Source organism: Antechinus flavipes, chromosome 2, assembly GCF_016432865.1.
Source record: "Antechinus flavipes isolate AdamAnt ecotype Samford, QLD, Australia chromosome 2, AdamAnt_v2, whole genome shotgun sequence".
Taxonomy (NCBI): domain Eukaryota; kingdom Metazoa; phylum Chordata; class Mammalia; order Dasyuromorphia; family Dasyuridae; genus Antechinus; species Antechinus flavipes.
This window is the reverse complement of record NC_067399.1, coordinates 43,857,870-43,880,135: the sequence shown is the minus strand read 5'-3', so window position 1 is coordinate 43,880,135 and position 22,266 is coordinate 43,857,870. Positions and strand designations below refer to the sequence as shown.

General features: G+C 57.6%; 1 protein-coding gene across 2 annotated transcripts in view; it reads left to right on the top strand.

The window, feature by feature from the left end:
• The window catches only part of BCAR1 (BCAR1 scaffold protein, Cas family member), a 94,882-nt gene extending 83,908 nt beyond the window's left edge, over positions 1-10,974 (top strand). For both annotated transcript variants that reach the window (XM_051974662.1, XM_051974661.1), the window contains exons 3-7: positions 7,615-7,776; positions 7,866-7,982; positions 8,074-9,273; positions 9,547-9,636; positions 10,135-10,974. In XM_051974662.1, coding sequence (XP_051830622.1) covers positions 7,615-7,776; positions 7,866-7,982; positions 8,074-9,273; positions 9,547-9,636; positions 10,135-10,647 — 2,082 coding nt within the window. In that variant the 3' untranslated portion in view covers positions 10,648-10,974. The remainder of the gene's footprint in view (positions 1-7,614; positions 7,777-7,865; positions 7,983-8,073; positions 9,274-9,546; positions 9,637-10,134) is intronic.
• The last annotated feature ends 11,292 nt before the right edge of the window (positions 10,975-22,266 follow it).

Below are 22,266 nucleotides of genomic sequence, written 5' to 3'. Positions count from 1 at the left end.
GTGGGTACTTGCCTCTCCCCTCCCCCATCAGCAAAACCAGGATAATTCCCAAATTCCCAGCCCCCCACTGCAGGCTCCTCCCAGGTATAACAGAGAACAAACCCTTTCTGCCCCCACCTACGGTGGCACGGTGCCTCGGACAGAGGGCTGAGGTACACAGTGTACAAAGGAAACAGAGCCCGCCTCTCACCACCCCGGGCTAGCACCTGCTGCCCCAGCAGGAAGAACTGCTCGGTGCCCATCGGCTCACCCGCCCCCTTCCCCACGCCCCGCAGACATCCTGTCACTGGAAGGAGCTCCAGGACACGCGGGCAGGAGCCAAGTCTTCCAGCGGTTGCCAGGACACCCGGGGTCTTGCGTCAGCCTCCCCTCCGCCCACTCCCCCGCCAGGATGCCGCGGGGCTGCTAGACACACGCGGGTCGCACTGTTTGCTTCCTGGGGGCTGGGGGCAGAGACACCCCTGAACCCATCTGACAGTGGGTACTGGGGCTTGCTGTGGCCGGAGGCAGGAATTCCACAGGGCAGGGGATTTCCTGCTTAGGGATGAGTCACTGGGTCCAAGTCCAGCCTTCCCAAAGTCCCCGTGGCTTCCTCAACGTGGGGGCTCAGGCTCCGAGTGTGGAAGGGGCCGAGGCTCCCCGGCTTCCCAGCAGTGACCCCAAGTCTAGGACGATGAAGGATGAGGGAAGCTCAGAAAGGCTCCAGTGAGCTCTCGTGCCCGCGGCCCAGCCTTCCAAAGCCAGAGGTCGCTGGTACTTTGCCTCCTGGAAGGATTTACACGAGGGAAAGGATGTGGTTTTTTTCCTGCCGGGCGGGCGGCTCCCGGGGCCAGCACACCTGGCCTGCCCTTCGCTCCCTCGCCGCTTCCCTCTGGCACAGAGGGCGCTCCCGCCCTGGCGGAAGCTCTGCGAGGAGTCCTGCCATGGTTTTATCCCCTGGAGCACCCTTCTGGTTCCTTGAACTTGGCATTCATCAGTTTTTAAGCCCTGGCCAGTTCTGATAAACCGCGGCCCCTTCCCCAGGAAGGCGGGCACAGCCCGGTGTGGAGGGGGGTCCCCGCCACCCCCGGGGCACAGTCCTCCCCTGCAGAAAGCAGCAGAGAGGCCCTGGGTCCCAGGCTTAGCCCCATAGTGTTGGTCCCACTCTGGTTCTTGGACTCCCTCCAGTCCCTTAGGGGCAGAGGGACCCCCCCAAAAACCCTTCAGTGATCCCTGAGACGGCCCTAATGGCAGGAAGGGGCTACTTGGCTCCCGGCTTCAGGCCCCGGGTCATTGAAAACCTCGGGGGCCTTGGACAAATGGGCTTCCCGGACCTCGGCTTATTCATCTGTGTAATGACAGATTGGTCGTCCAGAGGCCCTTCCTGGGCTATCACGGTCTCCACCGCCAGTGCTGGCTGGGCCAGCCCCTGCGTGTGCCGGGAGCGAGAGGCTGAGGATGCGGAAGGCCAGGGAGATACAGGAGAGAAACATTGTAAACATGGGGGCGGAGTGCACCTGGAGGCGGGGCTTGCAAGGGCAGGTGCAGCAGACAGCTGAGGGGGTGGGCGGGACAAGGGGCCGCGTGGGTGGGACAAGGGGCCGTGTGGGTGGGACAAGGGGCCGCGTGGGTGGGACAATGGGCCGCGTGGGCGGGACAAGGGGCCGTGTGGGCGGGACAAGGGGCCGCGTGGGTGGGACAAGGGGCCGTGTGGGCGTGGACAAGGTTGGTGGGCAGGGCAATGGGGCTGGGTGGGCGTGGACATGGCCTAATGGGCGGGACAAGGGATTGGGTGGGTGGGGCAAGGCCTAGTGGGCAGGACAATGGGGCGGGCTGGGTGGGTGGGACAAGGCCAGGTGGGCGGGATAATGGGGGTGGGCCGGGGACAAGGGACCGGGTGGGCGGGACAGGGGACTGGGTGGGCGTGGACATGGCCTAGTGGGCGGGACAAGGGGCCGGGTGGGCGTGGACAAGGCTGGGTGGCCCGGGACTAGGAGCCGGATGGGCGTGGACAAGGCTGGGTGGCCCGGGACTAGGAGCTAGGTGCATCAGGGCCTGTGTAGGCGGGGACGAGGGATGACCTGGCCTCCAGCTCTGCCTTCCTCAGCCTCAGCCAGAGATCCTCCTCCTCTGGGAAACGTTCCAGCCTTCCTCTAACACAGTCTTCCTTCTCTGTCTGCATGTCCTTCTCCCTTGGGCCGCCATCTCTTGGAGCATAGGGCCTGGTTCTGCACTTCCTTGTCTCCCTCACCCTTAGCCTGGCACACAGTAGGCACTTAATAAATGCTTGCTGGTTTTGCTTGACTTGCCCCTGCTGTTTGGGGGGAGGGGGGAGCAGGCCCATGTAACTTGCCAATAGGGTGTAAAGGAGAAAGAGCTAGGAGGCCAACCAAGGGAGGCGCTGAGGGGGAGCGCCCGAGAAGGGAGGGTCCCCTGGGGTCCAGGATGTCAGCTGCGCCCTGCAGGGAGGGCTGGGGCGGGGGCCGGCCTCCAGCTCGGAGAGCCCCCCTCCCCTGGCTCCACAGCCAAGGTCACAGTTCGTGGTATCAGACAAGGTGACGGATTTCCTGGGATGCTGCAGGAGTGTCGGCTCAGGCCATTTTGGTGGCTCTCGGCATCTTCTGTGTGCCGGGCGCTGAGGGTGGAGACGGGGCCTCCTGCCACGGGATCCCACGGACCTGAGGGACGAGTGGGACGGGCAGAAGGAGTCAGAAGCAGGGTGGTCCATTTGGGCCAAGAATTAGAATCTGGAGAGAATGGAGACCTCCATGTCCCAGCCAGAACTGTGCCCCGGGACCCCCGCTGCCTGGGCTTGGCACCCCCCCTTTCCTCTGCTGGGCTCTGCACCCGTTTCTTAGGACCTTGGAACCAGGCCCTCCCTCCCTAATTTTTGTTTGACTCTCCCTCCAGCTAAGTGAGGAGCTGCTTGTCCCCCAGACTGAGCCCTGATGAGGCACCTCTCCTAACTTGTGGACAGAGGCTGGCCCTGTGGAGGCGGGGAGGCCCCCGGCATCTGCGTGTGGGGAGGGCCCGGCTCCGGCTTCTGTCTCTCACCCAGCCTTGCTTCAGAGGGTCCCGAGCTCTGGGGCACAGAGGGGGCTGCCTGTGGATCCCCTCCCCGGCTCCTTTGGGGCTTTCTTGTCTCTCTCCACCTCTGCCTGTTGGAGGCCACTCCGGCTCCCCTTAGGGATCCTGCCCCCCTTCCCTTTTCTCTGAGGATGAGACCACGGGTCAATTAAAAACATCAGACGTAGAGTTTTGGCTTGACCTGCAATTAGCCGAACGGTCTATTTCTGTGGCGAAACATGGCTCTGCTGAGCTTTACTCGAATCTGCCGTTCTCTGTCCTTTCTGGAGAGTAATTTGTAAGCGGCCGCCTGCAGGGGCAAGCTGGGACCCCCCTGCGCCTTTCTTGGCCTGCCCTCGGGCTTCCGGTCCCCCAGTCTCCATCAGGAGCCGAGGGACTGAGGGGGAGAGGAGCGAGAGCCAAGGGGAAGGGCTTGGGGACCGTCCCCACAGACCCACCCGGAGGGAGGCCCTCCCTGCCTCAGTGCCCCTTCTCCTTTCCCAGCCCTTACTCTGGAGGGAGACTGGCTCCCTTATAGCGCCGGAGCTCCCAGCTGCAGACCCCTCCTCCCGGTCCTCTCTTGCTCTTTGTCTTTTGGAGGGTTGGTTGCGTGGCCATAACTGCAGCCTCAGACGTGCTGGGAGAGTCGGGGAGCAGGTTCCCCGCAGTGATGCCGGCCAGGACTCAACCCCGGGCCCCCCCTCAGGCCAGCGCCCCTTTCCTCCCCTGCTGGGCCCGACCCCTTAGATCCTGAACAGGAAGGGGCTGCACGGGGCCCTGTGAGAGGCCTGGGGAGGGGCCTCCTTCCCTCGGAGAGCTCGAGCCACCCCGTACCCGGCGCCTCGGGCCGTCCTTGGCCAGAGTCTGTCACAGCCGTCTGTGTCTGGCTGTGGTCAGCCTCGGGACCGACTCCGGCCCTACTGCGGAGCCCGTGGGGCCCTGCCGGCTCCCTGGGCCGCTGCTCCCGGCTCTGGAGTGAGCCCACGGGCCGAGCCCTCTCGGGGCCGCCCCTCCACCTCTGGGGTCCGCTGTTCCCCTGGCTCTCCCTGGGGGCTCCGAGAAGCTGCCGCACCCGGCGATCCCTTCAGCAGGCGGGGGAGGCCAGGCTGAGGGTAACTGGCGGCCGCAGACCCCTCAGTGCCCCAAGCACGTGGAGCCCTTCCCGGGCAGAAGGGAACAGTTTGTGCGGGAGCCGTGAGGGGGCCAGGGGGGCGCCGGGAGTGCCTCCAGGCCGTGGCCGGTCACCCCACGCCGGCCCTGCCGCCGGCTCTCTGCGTCCGGTCCCCGCTCGGATCCAGACCCCCTCCCGGAGGCCACAGGCCCTCTTTGAGACGCACGCACAGATAGCCCCTGCTCCCCGCCGCCGATGGCACTGACGCGGGGGCCCTCCCGCAGCTCCGGCCTCAGCCAGACCCTGGTGCCGGGGTGTCTCCCTCTGTGCCGCGGGGCTGGCGCCCGCTCGAGAGCAATGTGTCGAGGAGTGAGGGTGAGAGCAGCCAAAAGTCCTTCCGTACGGAGCGCGCCGGGTCGGCCAGGAAGGAACATGGCGGCGACGTATCAGGGCCTGAGGAAGGGCCTGGGGAGCGGGTGCCGTGCTCTGGTGGGGGCCCGAGGGGGACCCTCCCGCCTCCGAGGCCACGGCTCGCTGCCGCAGCGCACTTTGGCCGGCACGTGCTCTAGGCCCTGAGACGCAGGGAGCTCCGGCGCGCGCGAGGGCTCTAAAGGGGCGTCCTGGCTGGCCGGGCCGTCGGTGTGAGAGCCGGCGCGGACGCTGCTGCTGCTCAGTGTCGGAGCTGGAGGAGCCCCGGCCCGTGTCCGGGCTACGCCTGCGCATCCGTCCTCGGGGGGGGGGGGGGCTTGGGCTGAGGGTGGCCGGCCCAAGCCCCTCGCACACTCCTCTCCCCGCGCTCCCCCATTCCTGGCTCAGCTCTGGGAGAGCTGCCTCCCGGGTCTCTGGGAGACTCTGGCTGGGAGGCTGCCGGCAGCTGGCCGGGCTTGAGGCCTGCGGCCCTCTGGCTGCCCGGGGCTCCCTCCCCCCCCTCTCCCCGCCACGCAGGCGCTCCCGGGCGCAGGGGCCTCCGCAGGTTTTGGCTGGGGTGGAGGTGGGCCTAAAAATAGCTCTGCAGGGGAATCGGAGCTCTGCAGTCTGCGAGCAGCGGCGTGGGGCCTCCTCTCCCTCACTGCGGGCCCTGGGCCGGGCCCTCCTGCTGCCCGCTCTGGCCGCCGCCCTCCGTAGAACGTTAGCCCCCTGAGGGCAGGGACTTCCTTTTTGCCGGGATTTGTGCCCCTGACGCCTGGCACCGTGCCCGCCGCAAGCAGGCCCTCCATAAGTCTCTCCTTCCCGCCCCCGCCCCGTTTGGGCAGAGGTCTGTCCGATGTAGGTCGGACTCGCGGACCTCTGAGGTCGCCCAGTGGAAGGTCCAGGGCCTGGGGCGGCCGGCCTCCGGCCTCTGCTCCCTCCCCATGGGGAGCCCAGCCCGACCTGGGCCGGGGCCTCTCGGGGAAGGAGCCGTCCGGGCCTGGCCGCCTGTCCCAGCCCGCGGGGGAGAGGTGTGTGACCCTGGCAGTGCTTCTGGGGGGGGGGTCGGCCGGGCCCTCGGCCCTCCTCCCTGGGACGGCTCCTCCAGCTGGGCCCGCGCAGCCTGCCTGACTCCCCTTCCCCGGGCTTGGGGCCCCAGCCAGGCTAGGGGCGGCTCTTGGCAGGAAAGCAGGAGGGGAGCGGGGAGGCCGAGCGCGTCATCGAGCGCTGCCCTGCCAGCCGCCGGCTCTGCTTAATGGGCGATGACGTGGCTGCCAGGCCCGGGGCCAGTCTGTGCTGGGGGCAGCCGGGGGACGGGCCGGCTCCGCGGTGGGGAGCTGCGGCCCGGGCCCTGACAGCAGTCTTTACACGGGGCCCCCCCAGACCAGAGCGTTTGTCTCTGCGGGGCCCAGGGCCATCCCGGGAAGGGGAAGGGGACGGGCCGGGGGGGCTGTTGTCTCCCAGCCCAGAATTCCAGCCCTCGGCCCTTCGGGGCCACTTGGGTCTGTAGCGTGGGGGGGGGTCCCTGCAGAGGGGCCCACGCTAGGGCTGCCCTCCCCCTGCCCTCCAGCCCCGGCAGGGTCTGCTCCCACAGCCGGGCCGCCCTGTTCAGCCCCAGCCCCAGCCTCTCCTCCCCCCGAGGGGGCCCGGCCCAGTCCCCGGCGCCCCCCTGTGGGTCCAGGCCCCTCTTCCCAGCAGAGGGGTCCCTCCGGGTGTGCTGACTCTGCCCCTCCCCCGGTGGTCTCCTGCGCCCCAGGCCCGCCACTGGCCCAGAAGCTCCTCCTCTTGCCGGGGCCCCCTCTCCCCTCACTCCCTCATCCGCGAAAGTTGGCATTCCGGCTCTGGGCGCGCTCCCTGCGGGTCTCGTACACAGAAAGCGGTTAATTAATGCTGCCCAAAGTAGGCGACTAATAAGCAGTTCTTAGCTCCGGGGGAGCCACTTTTGCTCAGAGAGCCTCTGGCCCCGACGAGGCGGTCCGTGCTTAGAGCCCCCTTCTCCCGGCCGGGGCGCGGGCAGTGGAACCTTTACGGAGGGCCCCAGGAGGATGCCCCGAGGAAGCCCGACTGCCCAGAGCAGGGCCTGGCCCAGGGCGCTCCCGAGCGCGGGCCCCGCCACAGGCAGGAGGGAGAGAGCCCGGCCACGAGCTGCAGGTCAGGTGGTCCCAGGGGGCCTCCCCCCCGTCCCCCCTCCCCGCAGTGCTCAGGGCCGGGCAGAGGCTCCCGGGGCACCGGCCTGCGTCCTTCCAGCCCTTCCTCCCTGGCTCTGGGGTGGGGAGCTTGCACTGGGACTAGAACGGGGAGAAAGACCCCTCCACAGAGGAGCTGAGGCTGCCACAAACTGGGGGCCAGCCCAGGGCTCCCTGGGCCGGAAGGAAGTGCCCGAATCCTGTTGTCCAGCCTCCGTTTCCTCCCAGGGTCGGCCGAGTGACCGGGAGCTTCAAGGTCCCTGGGAGGGTGGGAGCCCAGGGGCAGGACCCCGGGGCTCCCTCCTGCTTCGGGTGGGGGCGGCCCAGTCAGTGGGGGCGGCGGGTGGGGGGGTGGGAGAGGGCACCCCCCTCGCCTCCCCCCCCTTTTGTATCTTTTGGATGCAGAGGGTGACTGGCCCCCCCAGGCAGGGGCTCCTCCCTGATGCTGCTTGGGGCACAGTGGGAAGAACTCTATGCTTGAGTTCTGCCCCTTCCCTTGACTGGGTGGGTGGTCCTCGGGCCAAGCTCCTCCCCCATCCCAGGCCCTGGACCCCACCCATCCAGAAGATAACCCTCTCCCAGAGGGGCCTGCTCCCTGCGGCCCCGAGACTGGGAGATGGGGGGCTCAGTGCCCGCTCCCTGCGGCCCCGAGCCTGGGAGACGGGGGGCTCAGTGCCCCCTCCCTGCGGCCCCGAGCCTGGGAGACGGGGGGCTCAGTGCCCGCTCCCTGCGGCCCCGAGACTGGGAGAGGGGGGGCTCAGTGCCGCTCCCGCGGCCGCCCGACTCCGGGAAGGGGCTCTGTGGGCAGGGGTTTTGTGGGGCCTCCGTCCCCCTCCTCCGCTGATGGGCCGTTTGCTTCCTCAGGTGGTGGTGCCCACGCGGGTCGGGCAGGCCTACATCTACGAGCCCCCCAAGCCGGAGCAGGACGAGTACGACATCCCGAGGCACCTCCTGTCTGCGGGGACCCAGGAGATCTACGACGTCCCCCCCGTCAGGGGGCTGCTCCCCAGCCAGTACAGCCAGGAGGTGAGCGCACCCTCCCCCGGGGTCCCCGCCCTGACCCAGCCGGGCGTGTTCGGCGGGAGCCCCCCCTAACCCGGGCGTTCTCCTGGCAGGTGTACGACACGCCCCCCATGGCTGTCAAGGGCCCCACCAGCCGAGACCCCTCCCTGGACATCTACGACGTGCCCCCCAGCGTGGAGAAGGGCCTGCAGCCGCCCAGCCACCACCTGGTGAGAGCCCCCCGGGCGGGGGAGGGGGGCAGCCCCCGGGGCGGGGTCTCCCTCGCAGGGGCCGGGGCTGACAGGCTCTCTCCCCTTCCAGGTGTATGACATCCCCCCCTCAGTCAGCAAGGACGTGCCCGACGGGCCCCTGAGGGAAGAGACCTACGACGTGCCCCCCGCCTTCCTGAAGCCCAAGCCCTTCGACCCCGCCCGGCACCCGCTGATCCTGGCGCCCTCGCCCGTCCCCGCCGCGGACCCCTACCCGGCCGACGACGTCTACGACGTCCCCCCGCCCGCCGGCAAGGGGGCGCCCGCCGCCCCCCAGGAGATCTACGACGTGCCCCCCGGCCTGCGCAAGCTGGGCCCCGGCCCCCCGGGCTCCGTGTACGACGTGCCCCGGGACCTGGCCCCGGCCGGCAGCCGGGCCGCCTCCCTGGAGGCCGACGGGGAGAGCGTGTACGACGTCCCCCCGCAGGCCGACCGCGAGCCCCGGGCCGACGGCAAGCGCCTGTCGGCCTCGAGCACGGGCAGCACCCGCAGCAACCTGTCCTGCTCCTCCCTGGACGTGGTGCCCGTGAAGGAGGCGGCGGCCGGCCGCGAGCCGCTGCCCATGGACCTGGACGCCGCCATGGAGGCGCTGGCCGGGCTGCAGCAGGGCGTGGGCGCGGCCGTGGCCCACCTCATGTCCTTCGTCAGCGGCAGCGGCTGGCGCGACCCCGCCCTGCTGGAGCCGCAGATCCCCGGCCTGCGGGCCGCCGTGGGCGAGGTGAAGGGCGCCGTGCGCGAGCTCCTGGAGTTCGCCCGCGGGGCCGTGGGCAACGCCGCCCACTCCACGGACCGGGCCCTTCACGCCAAGCTCAGCAAGCAGCTCCAGAAGATGGAGGACGTCTACCAGACGCTGCTGGCCCACAGCCAGGCCCTGGACGGCTGCCAGTGGGCCCCGGGGGCCTTGGCGGCGGGGGGGCAGCCCCCGGGGGCGCCCGACAACCTGGACCGCTTCGTCTCGTGCTCCCGGGGCGTCCCCGACGACACCAAGCAGCTGGCCTCCTTCCTGCACGGCAACGCCTCGCTGCTCTTTAAAAGGACCAGGCCGGCCGGCCCCGAGGGGGGGGCGCCGCCCGGCCCCGCCCCCCCGCCCGCCCCGCCCCCCGGCTCGGGCCCCCCCGCCGACAAGGCCAGCAGCATCCAGTCGCGGCCGCTGCCCTCGCCCCCCAAGTTCACCTCCCAGGACTCCCCGGACGGGCCCTACGAGAACAGCGAGGGCGGCTGGATGGAGGACTACGACTACGTCCACCTGCAGGTGGGTGCGGGGGAGGCTGCGGCTCCGAGCCCCTCGGAGCCTCTCGCCGGGAGCCGGCCCTTCCCCCCCCCTCTGCGGGCCCCCCAGTGGGGACCCGAGGCTGGGCCCCGGGCAGGAGCCGCACCAGAAAACCCCAGTGCAGACTCGCTGCCCCCTCGCGCCGGGCACACGCTGGGCTGCAGCCTTGGGGGTGACCCTGCTGCGCTCCGGACAGGGGCCTGGCCCCCCGGACGGGCCCCCTCCTCACCGTCTCCCTCTGCCCCTCTCCCCCAGGGAAAGGAAGAGTTTGAGAAAACCCAGAAGGAGTTGTTAGAGAAAGGGAACATCATTCGGCAGGGGAAGGGGCAGCTGGAGCAGCAGCAGGTGAGTGGCCGGACCCTGCCCCCTGCCCTGTGCCCCCTGCCCTGTGCCCCCTGCCCCCTGCCCTGTGCCCCCTGCCCTGTGCCCCCTGCCCAGCCTCCAGCTCTCAGCCGGGGGACAGCGGGGACGACATCCTGGGGCTGGCTAAAGGGAGCCAAGCCCTTCCTCCCAGCAGCCCTCACCCCACCGCACAGAGGCCAGGAGGCCGGCCCCGGGGGTCAGAGCCACCCGTGACCCCGAGCCCCCTCCTTTCTGCGAGGTTGGGAATCGGGAGGCAGGCGGCCTGGCCGGGGCCCTCTCGGTACCTCGGCAGCAGGGGGACGTGGGGGGGGTGGGGGAGGGGTGAGGGGGGGCGTGGGGGACGTGGCCGCCTGCCCTGACGGTGTGAGAGGTCTTTGCAAACAGAGGGGTGTGCATCTGGGGCGGGGGCCTGCCGGGGCGGCCCCCGGAGGCCTCTCCACAGCCCAGCCAACCAGCTCCCGGTGCCTTCTCCCCCTGCAGCTGAAGCAGTTTGAGCGGCTGGAGCAGGAGGTGTCCAGGCCCATCGACCACGACCTCTCCGGCTGGACCCCCTCCCAGCCCCTGGCCCCCGGGCGGCCGGGGGGGCTGGGCCCCTCGGACCGGCAGCTGCTGCTTTTCTACCTGGAGCAGTGCGAGTCCAACCTCACCACCCTCACCAACGCCGTGGACGCCTTCTTCACCGCCGTGGCCACCAACCAGCCCCCCAAGATCTTTGTGGCCCACAGCAAGTTCGTCATCCTCAGCGCCCACAAGCTGGTGTTCATTGGGGACACCCTGTCCCGCCAAGCCAAGGCCCCGGACGTCCGGAGCCAGGTGACCCACTACAGCAACCTCCTGTGCGACATGCTCAAGGAGATCGTGGTGACCACCAAGACGGCGGCCCTGCAGTACCCCTCCCCCACGGCCGCCCAGGACATGGTGGACCGTGTGAAGGAGCTGGGCCAGAGCACTCAGCAGTTCAGGCGGGTCCTGGGCCAGCTGGCCGCCGCCTGAGGGGCCCGGTCCGGCCTGTCGGGGACCAAGGGGGTGGGGGGCTCTAGCTGGGTAGTGACTCGGTCCGCAGGGCGTGGGAAGGGCCCCCCTCCCTGTGGTGCCGGATTGTAAATGCATTGTACATATTTAAAAGAAACAAACCCCAGGAATCAGGAGGCCTCCCGGAGGAGGCTGAAGAGGCTGAATCTGCTGCTCCTCCCCCTGCCCCCCAGTGCCAGAGGCTGGGAAGAAGCAGAGCGCAAACACTAAAGAACTATTTTTCATTATTGATTTTCCAATCATTTGACTAATGGCCTACATTTAAATAAAAAAAAAAACAAACTAAAAGGACCCAAACCTTGTCTGTAAGAGGGGTGTGTAAGAGAAGCATTAATGAGGGGGGTGAGACGGAGGCCCCACCTGATCCCCGGAGTGTGGGGGGGACCTTAATAACCTGCCTCTGTAAGGGTCACTCGGGTAGATGTAACAGGACTGGGGTCCGGGCCCCCTTATTTCCCACATCACTCTCCTACCTGGCCAGAGCCCCGGGGAAGCAAAGGGAGCAGAAATTCCCAAAGGGAAAACGCCACCATCAGCAGCCCCGCGGGCTTTATGAAACACGAGTTGGGTAAAGCTGGCAGTTTGTCCCGCTCTCCTGCCAGCATCTCCCCCGGCATGGGCGCCACATGCAGGCCCTCCTGGAGGGGAGGAAGGAGTGAGAGGGAGGGAGCGAGGGAGCCGGCCCACCAAATGCCAGCTGGGCTTTGGGTTCATTTGAGCCTCAGGGGGGACCACGTCAGCCGCGGGGGGGGTGGGGCTGGAAAGCGGAGCCCCCTCATCTCTGAATCCGGGCCAGGAGACCCTCAGGAACGCTCAGGGTGTCCAGGGTGTGTGTCCCTGAGTGGCTAGCGAGCTGGAGGGGGGAGCTGGGTACACACGTGGGTCGTGTGGCATAAGTCGCCCACATGTGGCCTAGAAGTGTCGGGACTGAGAAAGGCCCCTTCCACCAGCTCCCCTTCCCCCCGTCTGTAAACACGAACATCCATGTACCAGGCGCTCCGGGTGCCGGGCACCCAGAGACAGAAGCCGGCCCTCAAGGAGCTCATGACATACGGCGTTTGCAAAGGCCATATTTAGGGGAACTGGAAAAGTCTTGAATGTAGAAAAATGGTTCTGGGTTCCCAAGAAACAGGATTATGGGCAGGGTGGTGACATTGCCCACGGCCCCCAGCGGGTCCAGAACCTGCCATTTAAGTCCCTGCCTGGCACTGGCTCACCCCTTCTCCTCTGGGGGCCAGACTCTGCTGCCTCGGCTGAGCCAGGCCCTCAGGGCAGGGGAGAAGGTAACGCAGCCAGCTTTGGGGCCTTTGGGGGTGCGGGGGTCCGGGGACAACAGCTGTCATCAACCATGGTTGGCAAGCTCCAGGCAGGGACCGTGTGTGGGACCCTCCCTCGGCTCCCTGGGTGCCCGCTGACCACAAGGCCTTCTCACAGTTCTCTCCCACCTCGAGCCCCGGATGCGGTCCGGGAGCCTCATGGCCTCCCGCAGCAGCTGGCCCGGCAGCTGTTAGCACTAGCTGGAGAGGGCAGGGCACGGCAGCGAATGCAGTGGGCACCTGCGCCCTCCACAGAGACACCCCGGCGCCAGCTGCCGCCCCCCAAACAATGTTCTCAGAGCCCGGGCCAAGGATGCAGCTGATCCGGGCTAAGTGCAGAGGGGCTGAGGGGGGCGGAGAAAGAATCTGTCTGGGTGGGGGGCGTACTTGGGGACCACATGTATTACACATGTACCCATCGTTTCTGCTTATTGTTTTAAGGAGTGTGTGTGTGTGTGTATGTGTGTGGTCTGTATGTACTTTTGTACCATCTATATTTCACATACATGTGCATCCATTTCCACTTATTTTTTATTATTTTAAGCAGTGTGTGTATAGTATGTGTGTATACCTTTTTGTAGCATGTACTTTTACATACATTTTATAGGCTATGTTTTTACATATGTATGCATGGTTTTTTCCTTATTATTTTAGTGTGTATAGTATGTGTATATGTACTTTTATAGTATATATTTTTACACACATTATAGTAACATGCATGATGCACACCTTTTTACTTATTAACTTGTTTTAAGCAGCGTATGTGTGTATAGCATATTATGTAAACACTTTTAACATTTTTATATACATGTGCATACATTTTTCTTTATTTTAAGCAGTATGTGTATAGTATGTGTGTGAATATACTTTTATAGTATATATTTTCACATTATAGTCCTATTTTTACATATGTGTGCGCACCTTTTTTACTTGTTTTAAACAGTGTATGTGTATGTATACAATATGTATGTACTTTTATACCATGTATTTTTTACATACATAGGCATTCATTTTTTACTTTTTTACTTTTTTAAAGCAGTGTATATAGTACGTGTGCGTATATACTTTTACAGTATATATTTTTGCTCTACATTTTGTAGTTACATCTTTTTACATGGGTACGCACTCCTTATTTACTTGTTTTAAGCATTGCATGTATGGGCTTAGTGTATGTGTATATACTTTTATACATTTTTCGCATACATAGACACGCATTATTTATTTTAAGCAGTGTGAGTATATGTGTGTATGAGGGTGTGTGTGTGTGAGTGTATTTGTGTATTTGTATGTGTGTATGAGGGTGTGTGTGTATGTGTGTGTGAGTGTATTTGTGTATCTGTGTGTGTGTATGAGGGTGTGTGCACGTGTATGTGTGTGTGTGTGTACTGTGTGTATATGAAGGTGTGTATGTGTGTGTATATGTGTGTGAATGTATAAGTGTGTATGTGTATCTGTGTGTTTGTGTCTGTGTATCTGTGTGTATGAGTTTGTGTGTGTGAGTGTGTGCGTGTATGTGTGCGTTTGTGTGCACGTGTGTGTGCGCATGTATGAGTGTATAGTGTGTGTGCATGTGTGCACATGTGTATATGAGTGTGTGCGTGTATGTGAGTGTGTGGGTGTGTGTGCACATGTGTGTGAGTGTGTATGCGTGTATGAGTGTGTATGAGTGTGTGCGTGTATGAGTGTGTGTGCGTGTGAGTGTGTGGGTGTGTGTGCACATGTGTGTGAGTGTGTATGCGTGTATGAGTGTGTATGAGTGTGTGCGTGTATGAGTGTGTGTGCGCGTATGTAAGTGTGTGTGCACATGTGTGAGTGTGTATGCGTGTATGAGTGTGTATGAGTGTGTGCGTGTATGAGTGTGTGTGCGTGTGAGTGTGTGGGTGTGTGTGCACATGTGTGTGAGTGTGTATGCGTGTATGAGTGTGTATGAGTGTGTGCGTGTATGAGTGTGTGTGCGCGTATGTAAGTGTGTGTGCACATGTGTGAGTGTGTATGCGTGTATGAGTGTGTATGAGTGTGTGCGTGTATGAGTGTGTGTGCGCGTATGTGAGTGTGTGCGCATATGTGAGTGTGTGGGTGTGTGCACATGTGTGTGTGTGCACATGTGTGTGAGTGTGTGTGCGTGTATGAGTGTGTGCGTGTATGAGTGTGTATGTGTGTATGAGTGTGCGTGTGCGTGCACATGTATGTGAGTGTGTGTGCGTGTATGAGTGTGTGCGTGTATGAGTGTGTATGTGTGTATGAGTGTGCGTGTGCGTGCACATGTATGTGAGTGTGTGTGCGTGTATGAGTGTGTATGTGTGTATGAGTGTGCGTGTGCGTGCACATGTATGTGAGTGTGTTTGCGTGTATGAGTGTGTATGTGTGTATGAGTGTGCGTGTGCGTGCACATGTGTGTGAGTGTGTATGCGTGTATGAGTGTGTATGTGTGTATGATGTGCGTGTGCGTGCACATGTACGCACTCTCCCTGGAGTGCAGCCCAAAGGGCATTGGGTTGATTCTGTGAAGCTGGGTCCGAATGGTTTCCTCATGGAGACAAGGGGCGCTTTTGGGAGGGAGGGAGCGAAGCCACGGAAGGCGCCCAGAGTCGCCGCGGAGGGCCGGCGGCCACGGAGAACCTTCCCAGAAACCCTTCATTGGCCCCCGGGGAACTCTCAGCCGGCACTGGGTGGGGGCCGGGGGGAAGGGCAGGACCATCTGCGGTGGGGGACCCATGCGTTTGTGACCCTGCCGCGTTCTTGGGTGGGTGGGCCCAGGGGCAGCGGTGAGCGGCCGCTGCATAAAGTGGCCCGAGAGAGTTAGGGGAGAAATCTCCGGAGAGGAGCCTGGAGCCGACGCTCCCGCCCCGAGTCGCGGATTTCAGGAAGCCTGAAGCTGGGAGAGCGCGGCTTTCGCGGCATCCCCGGGCGCTTTATCTTGCGCCCGTGCGAACGGTTCTGGGAAGGGGGAGGGGGCGTCACCAGCCGGCGGAGGGGCCGGGAGGCGAGGAGGCTGAAGGAGGCCTGCTCCGGGCCGGGTCAGGAAGCCCTCGCCGCGCCGGCGTCCGGCTGCCGGCCGCGAGTCGGCCGGGAGGAGCTCGGCCGGCTGCTGCCCCCCAGTGGGCTGGAGGGAGATTTCGGGAGGAGGGCCCCGGGGCGCAGGTCAGGAGGACACAGCGTTAGGATGGGCGCAGGGGGCGCCGCCCGGGCACTGTGCCGGCCCGGGTGCCCGGCGCCCGCAGACCGGGGCCCGCCGCAGCAAACCGGCCGAAGGAGCTGAGTCCGCCGGCGCTTTTCTCCAGTGTCTGCTGTGGGATGCGCCCCGGGGTCACCGACTCCTGTGCCATGATTTACTTTGTATAGTTTTTATGCAGTGCTACCTAATAACTGCTGCTTTTAATAGCTACTTAATAACTATTACATTCGTAGGAGATCAGATTTGCAAAGCCCTTTCTATCTCCCTCCTCTCTCTTTTAAAAATTTAATTTAATTAAATTTATTTTTTATTATGATTATAACTTTTTATTGACAGAATCCATGCCAGGGTAATTTTTTACAACATTATCCCTTGCACTCACTTCTGTGCCGATTTTTTTTCCCCTCCCTCCCCCCACCCCCTCCCCTAGATGGCAAGCAGTCCTTTATATGTTGGATATGTTGCAGTATATCCTAGATACAATACATGTTTGCAGAACTGAACAGTTTTCTTGTTGCACAGGGAGAATTGAATTCAGAAGGTATAAATAACCTGGGAAGAAAATCAAAAATGCAAATAGTTTATATTCATTTCCCAGTGTTCTTTCTCTGCCCTTCTCTCTTAAAAGAGAAAGATAGGAAGGAAGGAGGGAGGGAAAGAAGGGAGGAAGGAAGGAAGGGAGGGAGGGAGGGAGGGAGGGGAAGAGGGAGGAAGGAAGGAATGGATGAAAGATAAGGGGAGTGCTGGACACGAAGGAAGGAGAACTGGCCCCTTTAGGAGAGGAGGCTGTGAGGAAAGAGGCCTGGATGTGGAGGCAGAGGACCGGTTTTCCCATCCTGCCTCCTGCCAGCTGGACGACCCTGGACGGACGCGTAACTGCTCCCAGCTTCAGTTCCCTGCTCGGTACCAGTACCGGAGGACTTCCGATGGCCCTCTGATCCGTGAGGGCTGTGGAGGCCGTTGAGGGCGGAGGAGGTGATGGGCAGGGGAAGGAGGGGAGATTCTGGGGAGGGCATTAAGAATTACCCCCACTGGTGTGCCATCCCGAGGTTTGCAGAGTGCCTTCTAGAAGCCAGCTGTGTGAGGTGACCCAGGCGAGTATTTCCATCTTGAGACAGCCGGATGACACAGGGGATAGAGTCTGAAGCTGAATTCAAATCTAGCTTCAGATGCATCCTAGCTGTACAGCTCTGGGCTGGTCTTAGTTTCCTTAACTGTGAAATGGGGAGAATAATAACACCTACCTCCCAGGGAATCTAAATATAGAGTTCTTAGCATAGAGCCTGGCATACAGAAAGCGCTTAATAAATGCTTGCTTCCTTTCCCCTCCATTTAACAGATGCGAATAGGGGAGAAGTGTTGATGAGTTGCGAGAGGGTTCAGAGAAAGAGTTCAGAGAGATGCAGAAGCCCTTACCCCGCAGGAGGAAGCCCCCCCCCCATGCCATGTCTGGGCTGGTACAGCTGCCCTCGGCCTTTGGGCATTGGGCACTGGACTGCCTGCTGAAGCCTCTTGGGCCCTTTGTAGTCTAGAGTGAGACAAAGGGGGTGCTCTCAAGGACAAGCCTGCCACAGGGTCACTGATTTCAAGTTGGAAAGGGCCTGGGGCTCACCACGGCTGCCCAGAGGCCCAGAGACCTTGTCCAAGATCACGGAGGTGGCCCCGACCTCACCCTGCCCTTGGCCCTGGTCCTGCCCCTTCCACACAAGGGGAGTCTTCGGGGAAGCTCACCAGCTCTGGGCATGCAGCCAGAGGCCCCGGCATCTGAGAATCGGGTGGGCACGGGCAGCGGTCATTACTGCAGGGGGCCTTCAGGTCTTGGGGGTGATTGAAGTGCCAAGGGGAGAAGGGGAGGGCCAGGATCCGGGAGGAGCTTCTGTTTGGAGCCCCCATTGGGCCTCTCAGAGGGACAGCCCTGGGCCCCCTTCCAGAAGGCTGGAGCCTCGTGGGCCTGGAGGGAGACCAGGATTCTGACCACAATTGTGATCCAGCCATTCCCTCTTGTCCAAGGCAGGGGATAGCTCACGCTGAGTGTCTGAATCCTCAGTCCCAGAGAACCAAACAGATCACAGAAGCAGCCACTGGGGAACAGAGTGCCCCCCCAAAGGGCATGGGCTCCCATAAGGTTGTGAGGTCCCCATTGCCTTGGAAATGCCCAGCAGGGGATTCGTGAGCAGACAGTAGTCGGCTTAATCCACTTCTGAAGTGTTCCCAACTCTGGAATCTGGGCCGCTTGTGCTGGTAGCTGCTGCCCCCTTGGGCATCCGGGGCCTCTGCCTGACAGTTAAGCTCCCCCTCTCCCCCACCAAACCCAGGCTATATCTGGTCAGCCTTCAGGACCCGAAGTATCAGAGCCCTGATACCCAAATGTCCAGCTACCCCCCTGTGCCTTCTCCTGGTGTGGGGGGAGGGAGAGGAAGTTCTTGATGAGAGCTAGTCGGGCAGTTACTGGGGTTCCACCAAACCCAGCTCACCCTCGCTCCCAGAGAAGGAAGTCTCCCTCTGCTTCTTAATGTGGAGTTTATGATCTTGAAACTTTTGATATTTTGATAATTATATTTTTATATAATTATTTTCTTTTGTAATCTTCTGTATTTTATTTTATGCTTTAAAAAACTTTCTTTTAAAAAATGAGTCAGTAGGTTTCGCCAGGTTGCCTGAGAGTTGATATACCCCCAAATAACTCTTGGACTAGACTCTCAGAACTGTCCCATAATTAACTTGGTGATCATCTAATCTTGGCTGATGAGGGACACTCCACAAAAATGGAAGCCATCAATAAGCTGGGGAGAGAAAGATAGGAAGGGGCTTCGCTCCCATCACAGAGATGCCCTCTCCTCAGGACCCACCCAGTGAGAGGAGAAGGGGACATCCTAAAGAGAGACATCCTGGCCTTGTCTGCTATTTCCTCAGCCTGTTCCCAGCCCCTTGGAAGCTGGGCTGATGGGAACTGGACTCGGGGAGAAGGTGGTGTCAAATCCTAATTATCTTACAACCTGTGACTCTGGCCACCTAACCTGTTTTGGGTTATTCCTCTGTAAAATTGTCATATCTGTGAGGGATGTAGAAGACCCTTACTCAAAATGACTACTCAGAGATCACTCAGTAGAAGGCAGAAAAGTTGTTTATTGAAAACCTCTGGAGGATGAGCCATCCCATCATGAGATAAGAAAGAAAAAGTTTGTGGTAAGAGGGCTAAAGAAGTAGTAAAGAAACAACAAAACCCAACAGCAAGAGATACAAAGAGAAATTCCATTCAGAATAACTGTTGATACCATAAAATATTTGGGAATCTATCTACCAAAGGAAAGTCAGGAATTATATGAGCAAAATTATAAAAAAGTCTCCACACAAATAAAGTCAGACTTAAATAATTGGAAAAATATTAAGTGCTCTTGGATCGGTCGAGCGAACATAATAAAGATGACAATACTCCCTAAACTAATCTATTTATTTAGTGCTATACCAATCAGACTTCCAAGAAAATATTTTAAGGATCTAGAAAAAATAACAACAAAATTCATATGGAACAATAAAAAGTCGAGAATCTCAAGGGAATTAATGAAAAAAAATCAAATGAAGGTGGCCTAGCTGTACCTGATCTAAAATTATATTATAAAGCAGCAGTCACCAAAACCATTTGGTATTGGCTAAGAAATAGATTAGTGGATCAGTGGAAAAGGTTAGGTTCACAAGACAGAATAGTCAACTCTAGCAATCTAGTGTTTGACAAACCCAAAGACCCTAACTTCTGGGATAAGAATTCATTATTTGATAAAAACTGCTGGGATAACTGGAAATTAGTATGGTAGAAATTAGGCATGGACCCACACTTAACACCATATACCAAGATAAGATCAAAATGGGTCCATGACCGAGGCATAAAGAACGAGATTATAAATAAATTAGAGGAACATAGGATAGTTTATCTCTCAGACTTGTGGAGGAGAAAGAAATTTGTGACCAAAGATGAACTAGAGACCATTACTGATCACAAAATAGAAAATTTTGATTACATCAAATTAAAAAGCCTTTGTACAAACAAAACTAATGCAAACAAGATTAGAAGGGAAGCAACAAACTGGGAAAACATCTTCACAGTTAAAGGTTCTGATAAAGGCCTCATTTCCAAAATATATAGAGAACTGACTCAAATTTATAAGAAATCAAGCCATTCTCCAATTGATAAATGGTCAAAGGATATGAACAGACAATTTTTAGAGGATGAAATTGAAACTATTACCATTCATATGAAAGAGTGTTCCAAATCATTATTGATCAGAGAAATGCAAATTAAGATAACTCTGAGATACCACTACACACCTGTCAGATTGGCTAAGATGACAGGAAAAAATAATGATGAATGTTGGAGGGGATGCGGGAAAACTGGGAACCTAATGCATTGTTGGTGGAGTTGTGAATGAAGCCAACCATTCTGGAGAGCAATCTGGAATTATGCCCAAAAAGTTATCAAATTGTGCATACCCTTTGATCCAGCAGTGTTTCTATTGGACTTATATCCCAAAGAAATACTAAAGAAGGGAAAGGGATCTGTATGTGCTAAAATGTTTGTAGCAGCCCTATTTATAGTGGCTAGAATCTGGAAAATGAATGGATGCCCATCAATTGGAGAATGGCTGGGTAAATTGTGGTATATGAATGTTATGGAATATTATTGTTCTGTAAGAAATGACCAGCAGGATGAATACAGAGAGGACTGGCGAGACTTACATGAACTGATGCTAAGTGAAATGAGCAGATTCAAGAGATCATTATACACTTCGACAACGATATTGTATGAGGACATATTTTGATGGAAGTGGATTTCTTTGACAAAGAGACCTAACTGAGTTTCAATTGATAAATGACAGACAGAAACAGCTACACCCAAAGAAAGAACACTGGGAAACGAATGTGAACTATCTGCATTTTTGTTTTTCTTCTTATATATTGTATCTAGGATATACTGCAACATATCCAACATATATAGGACTGCTTGCCATCTAGGGGAGGGGGTGGAGGGAGAGAGGGGAAAAATCGGAACAGAAACGAGTGCAAGGGATAATGTTGTAAAAAAAAATTACCCTGGCATGGATTCTGTCAATATAAAGTAATTATTAAATAAAAATTAAAAAAGAAAAGAAAAGAAAAGAAAAAACCGAAGTAGTAAAGATACACAGCTTTTATATAAGAGATTACATCACAAATAAGAGAGCATTGAGAAGGGGAGGGGGAGGCATCTAATTGGTTGTTGCTATTCTGAGAGATTGGAATGGAAGGTTTCTGTTTCCCTGAAATCACATGATTTCTAGGAAACAGAAAATCAGGCCTTCAGGCTTTTAGATAATTAAACAGACAGTGATCAAGCTAATAGACGAAATATCAATAAATATCAAATACTGATAAATGCCATCAGCTCAGGTTAAGTAAATATGTTTATAGCTGGCCAAAGCTCAAGTAAATATGGGCCTGCACATATTATACAGGTCATAGGGGAAACACAGAAATAATGAAAATAAAATACAGAAAAAGAATTCACACATTTCTGTAAGTTCTTCATCTTATCTCTCCATTCCACACAATTCCCCCTTGTGATATGTAAATAATTTTTCAACATATTACTGTGATGAACTTACATACTATTCAAAATCAGTTAACACATTTTATTTCATTTTCTGAATATTTGAATATTGAATTACCTCCCCATGACATCTGGGAGGTCTCAGCACCATAATTTTGGCCAACCCAATATGAAGCAAATAAATCAAAATAAAACTAGAAAATGCAAGGACTTATGGCAAGGGCAAATCTCTTCCTGACAACCTCAGAGTTATCAGCAGTACAAAGGCCCTCATCTCAGCCAGAGAATCCAGTTTGAGATGGACAGTTCCCTGTGTTAGATGGTCTGCAGTCATTTGTGCACTGAACTCAGCTTCTGCTTATATAGGGAGTAGCAGTGCTCAAGATAGTCACGCTGCCCATGCTAGGAGGGGCACCCCAAGTCTCTCAGGGATTCCAAAGGAGGGAAAGAGTGAGGCCTGGAGTAGCTCCACCTGTCCCCTCTGATAGAACAGGAGCTGCTACTAGGATCCAGAAAGGATTTCTGAGCAGAATATGTACAGTTAGACCATGAAGGCAGGCAAACCTTGAACTTTAGAAGCTTGATCTCAAAACTGCAGTGTCCTCTGAGAATGCTGAGATATCAATTAAGAAACTGGGGTTACAGAGTTGGAGACGGCCAGTCTTAAGACAGATGTCTATATCTTGGAGATTTTCTTAAAACAGGCAATCAGAGAATAGTCTGCCAGAGTAATTCCAATAGAATAAGGGGTTTCAAAGCTAAAGCATAGTAAAAACAACAAAGGACTGCTTAAGGACTTCCAATTCAATCTGAACTGGTGAGATAGGGGGTGGGGCAGAAGTACCTAAGGAAAAGTGAACAGAAAACTAAGGGTTCCCACTCTTAGCTATTTTGAAAAAAATACACCAGTTTCCCTAGTTCCCTATCTCTTCCTCTCCTTTTTTTTCTTCATAGAAAGGAATCATTTAAAAAAAGTAAATAGTGAAATAACTGCCCCACATATAAATCCCAAGAGTGAATTAAAGTTACTATACATAACAGACTAGTACAGGAGGAGTTTCCTAAAAAAAAAAAAAAATCCCTCAAACAATTACATATTCTCAACCTTTTGTTCTTCTATATGAATTTGTTATTTTTTTTAGATCATTAAATAGTTTGTTGGGAGTCTGATTGACATAACACTAAATAAATAGATTAGTTTAGGGAGTATTGCCTTCTTTATTATATTCACTCGGCCTATCCAAGAGCACTTAATATTTTTCCAATTATTTAAATCTGACTTTATTTGTGTGGAAAGTGTTTTGTAATTTTGCTCATATAATTCCTGACTTTCCTTTGGTAGATAGATTCCCAAATATTTTATGCTATCGACAGTTATTTTGAATGGAATTTCTCTTTGTATCTGTTGCTATTGGATTTTGTTGGTGATGTATAAAAATGCTGAGGATTATGTGGACTTATTTTGTATCCTTCTACTTTGCTAAAGGTGTGAGTTATTTTTAATAGCT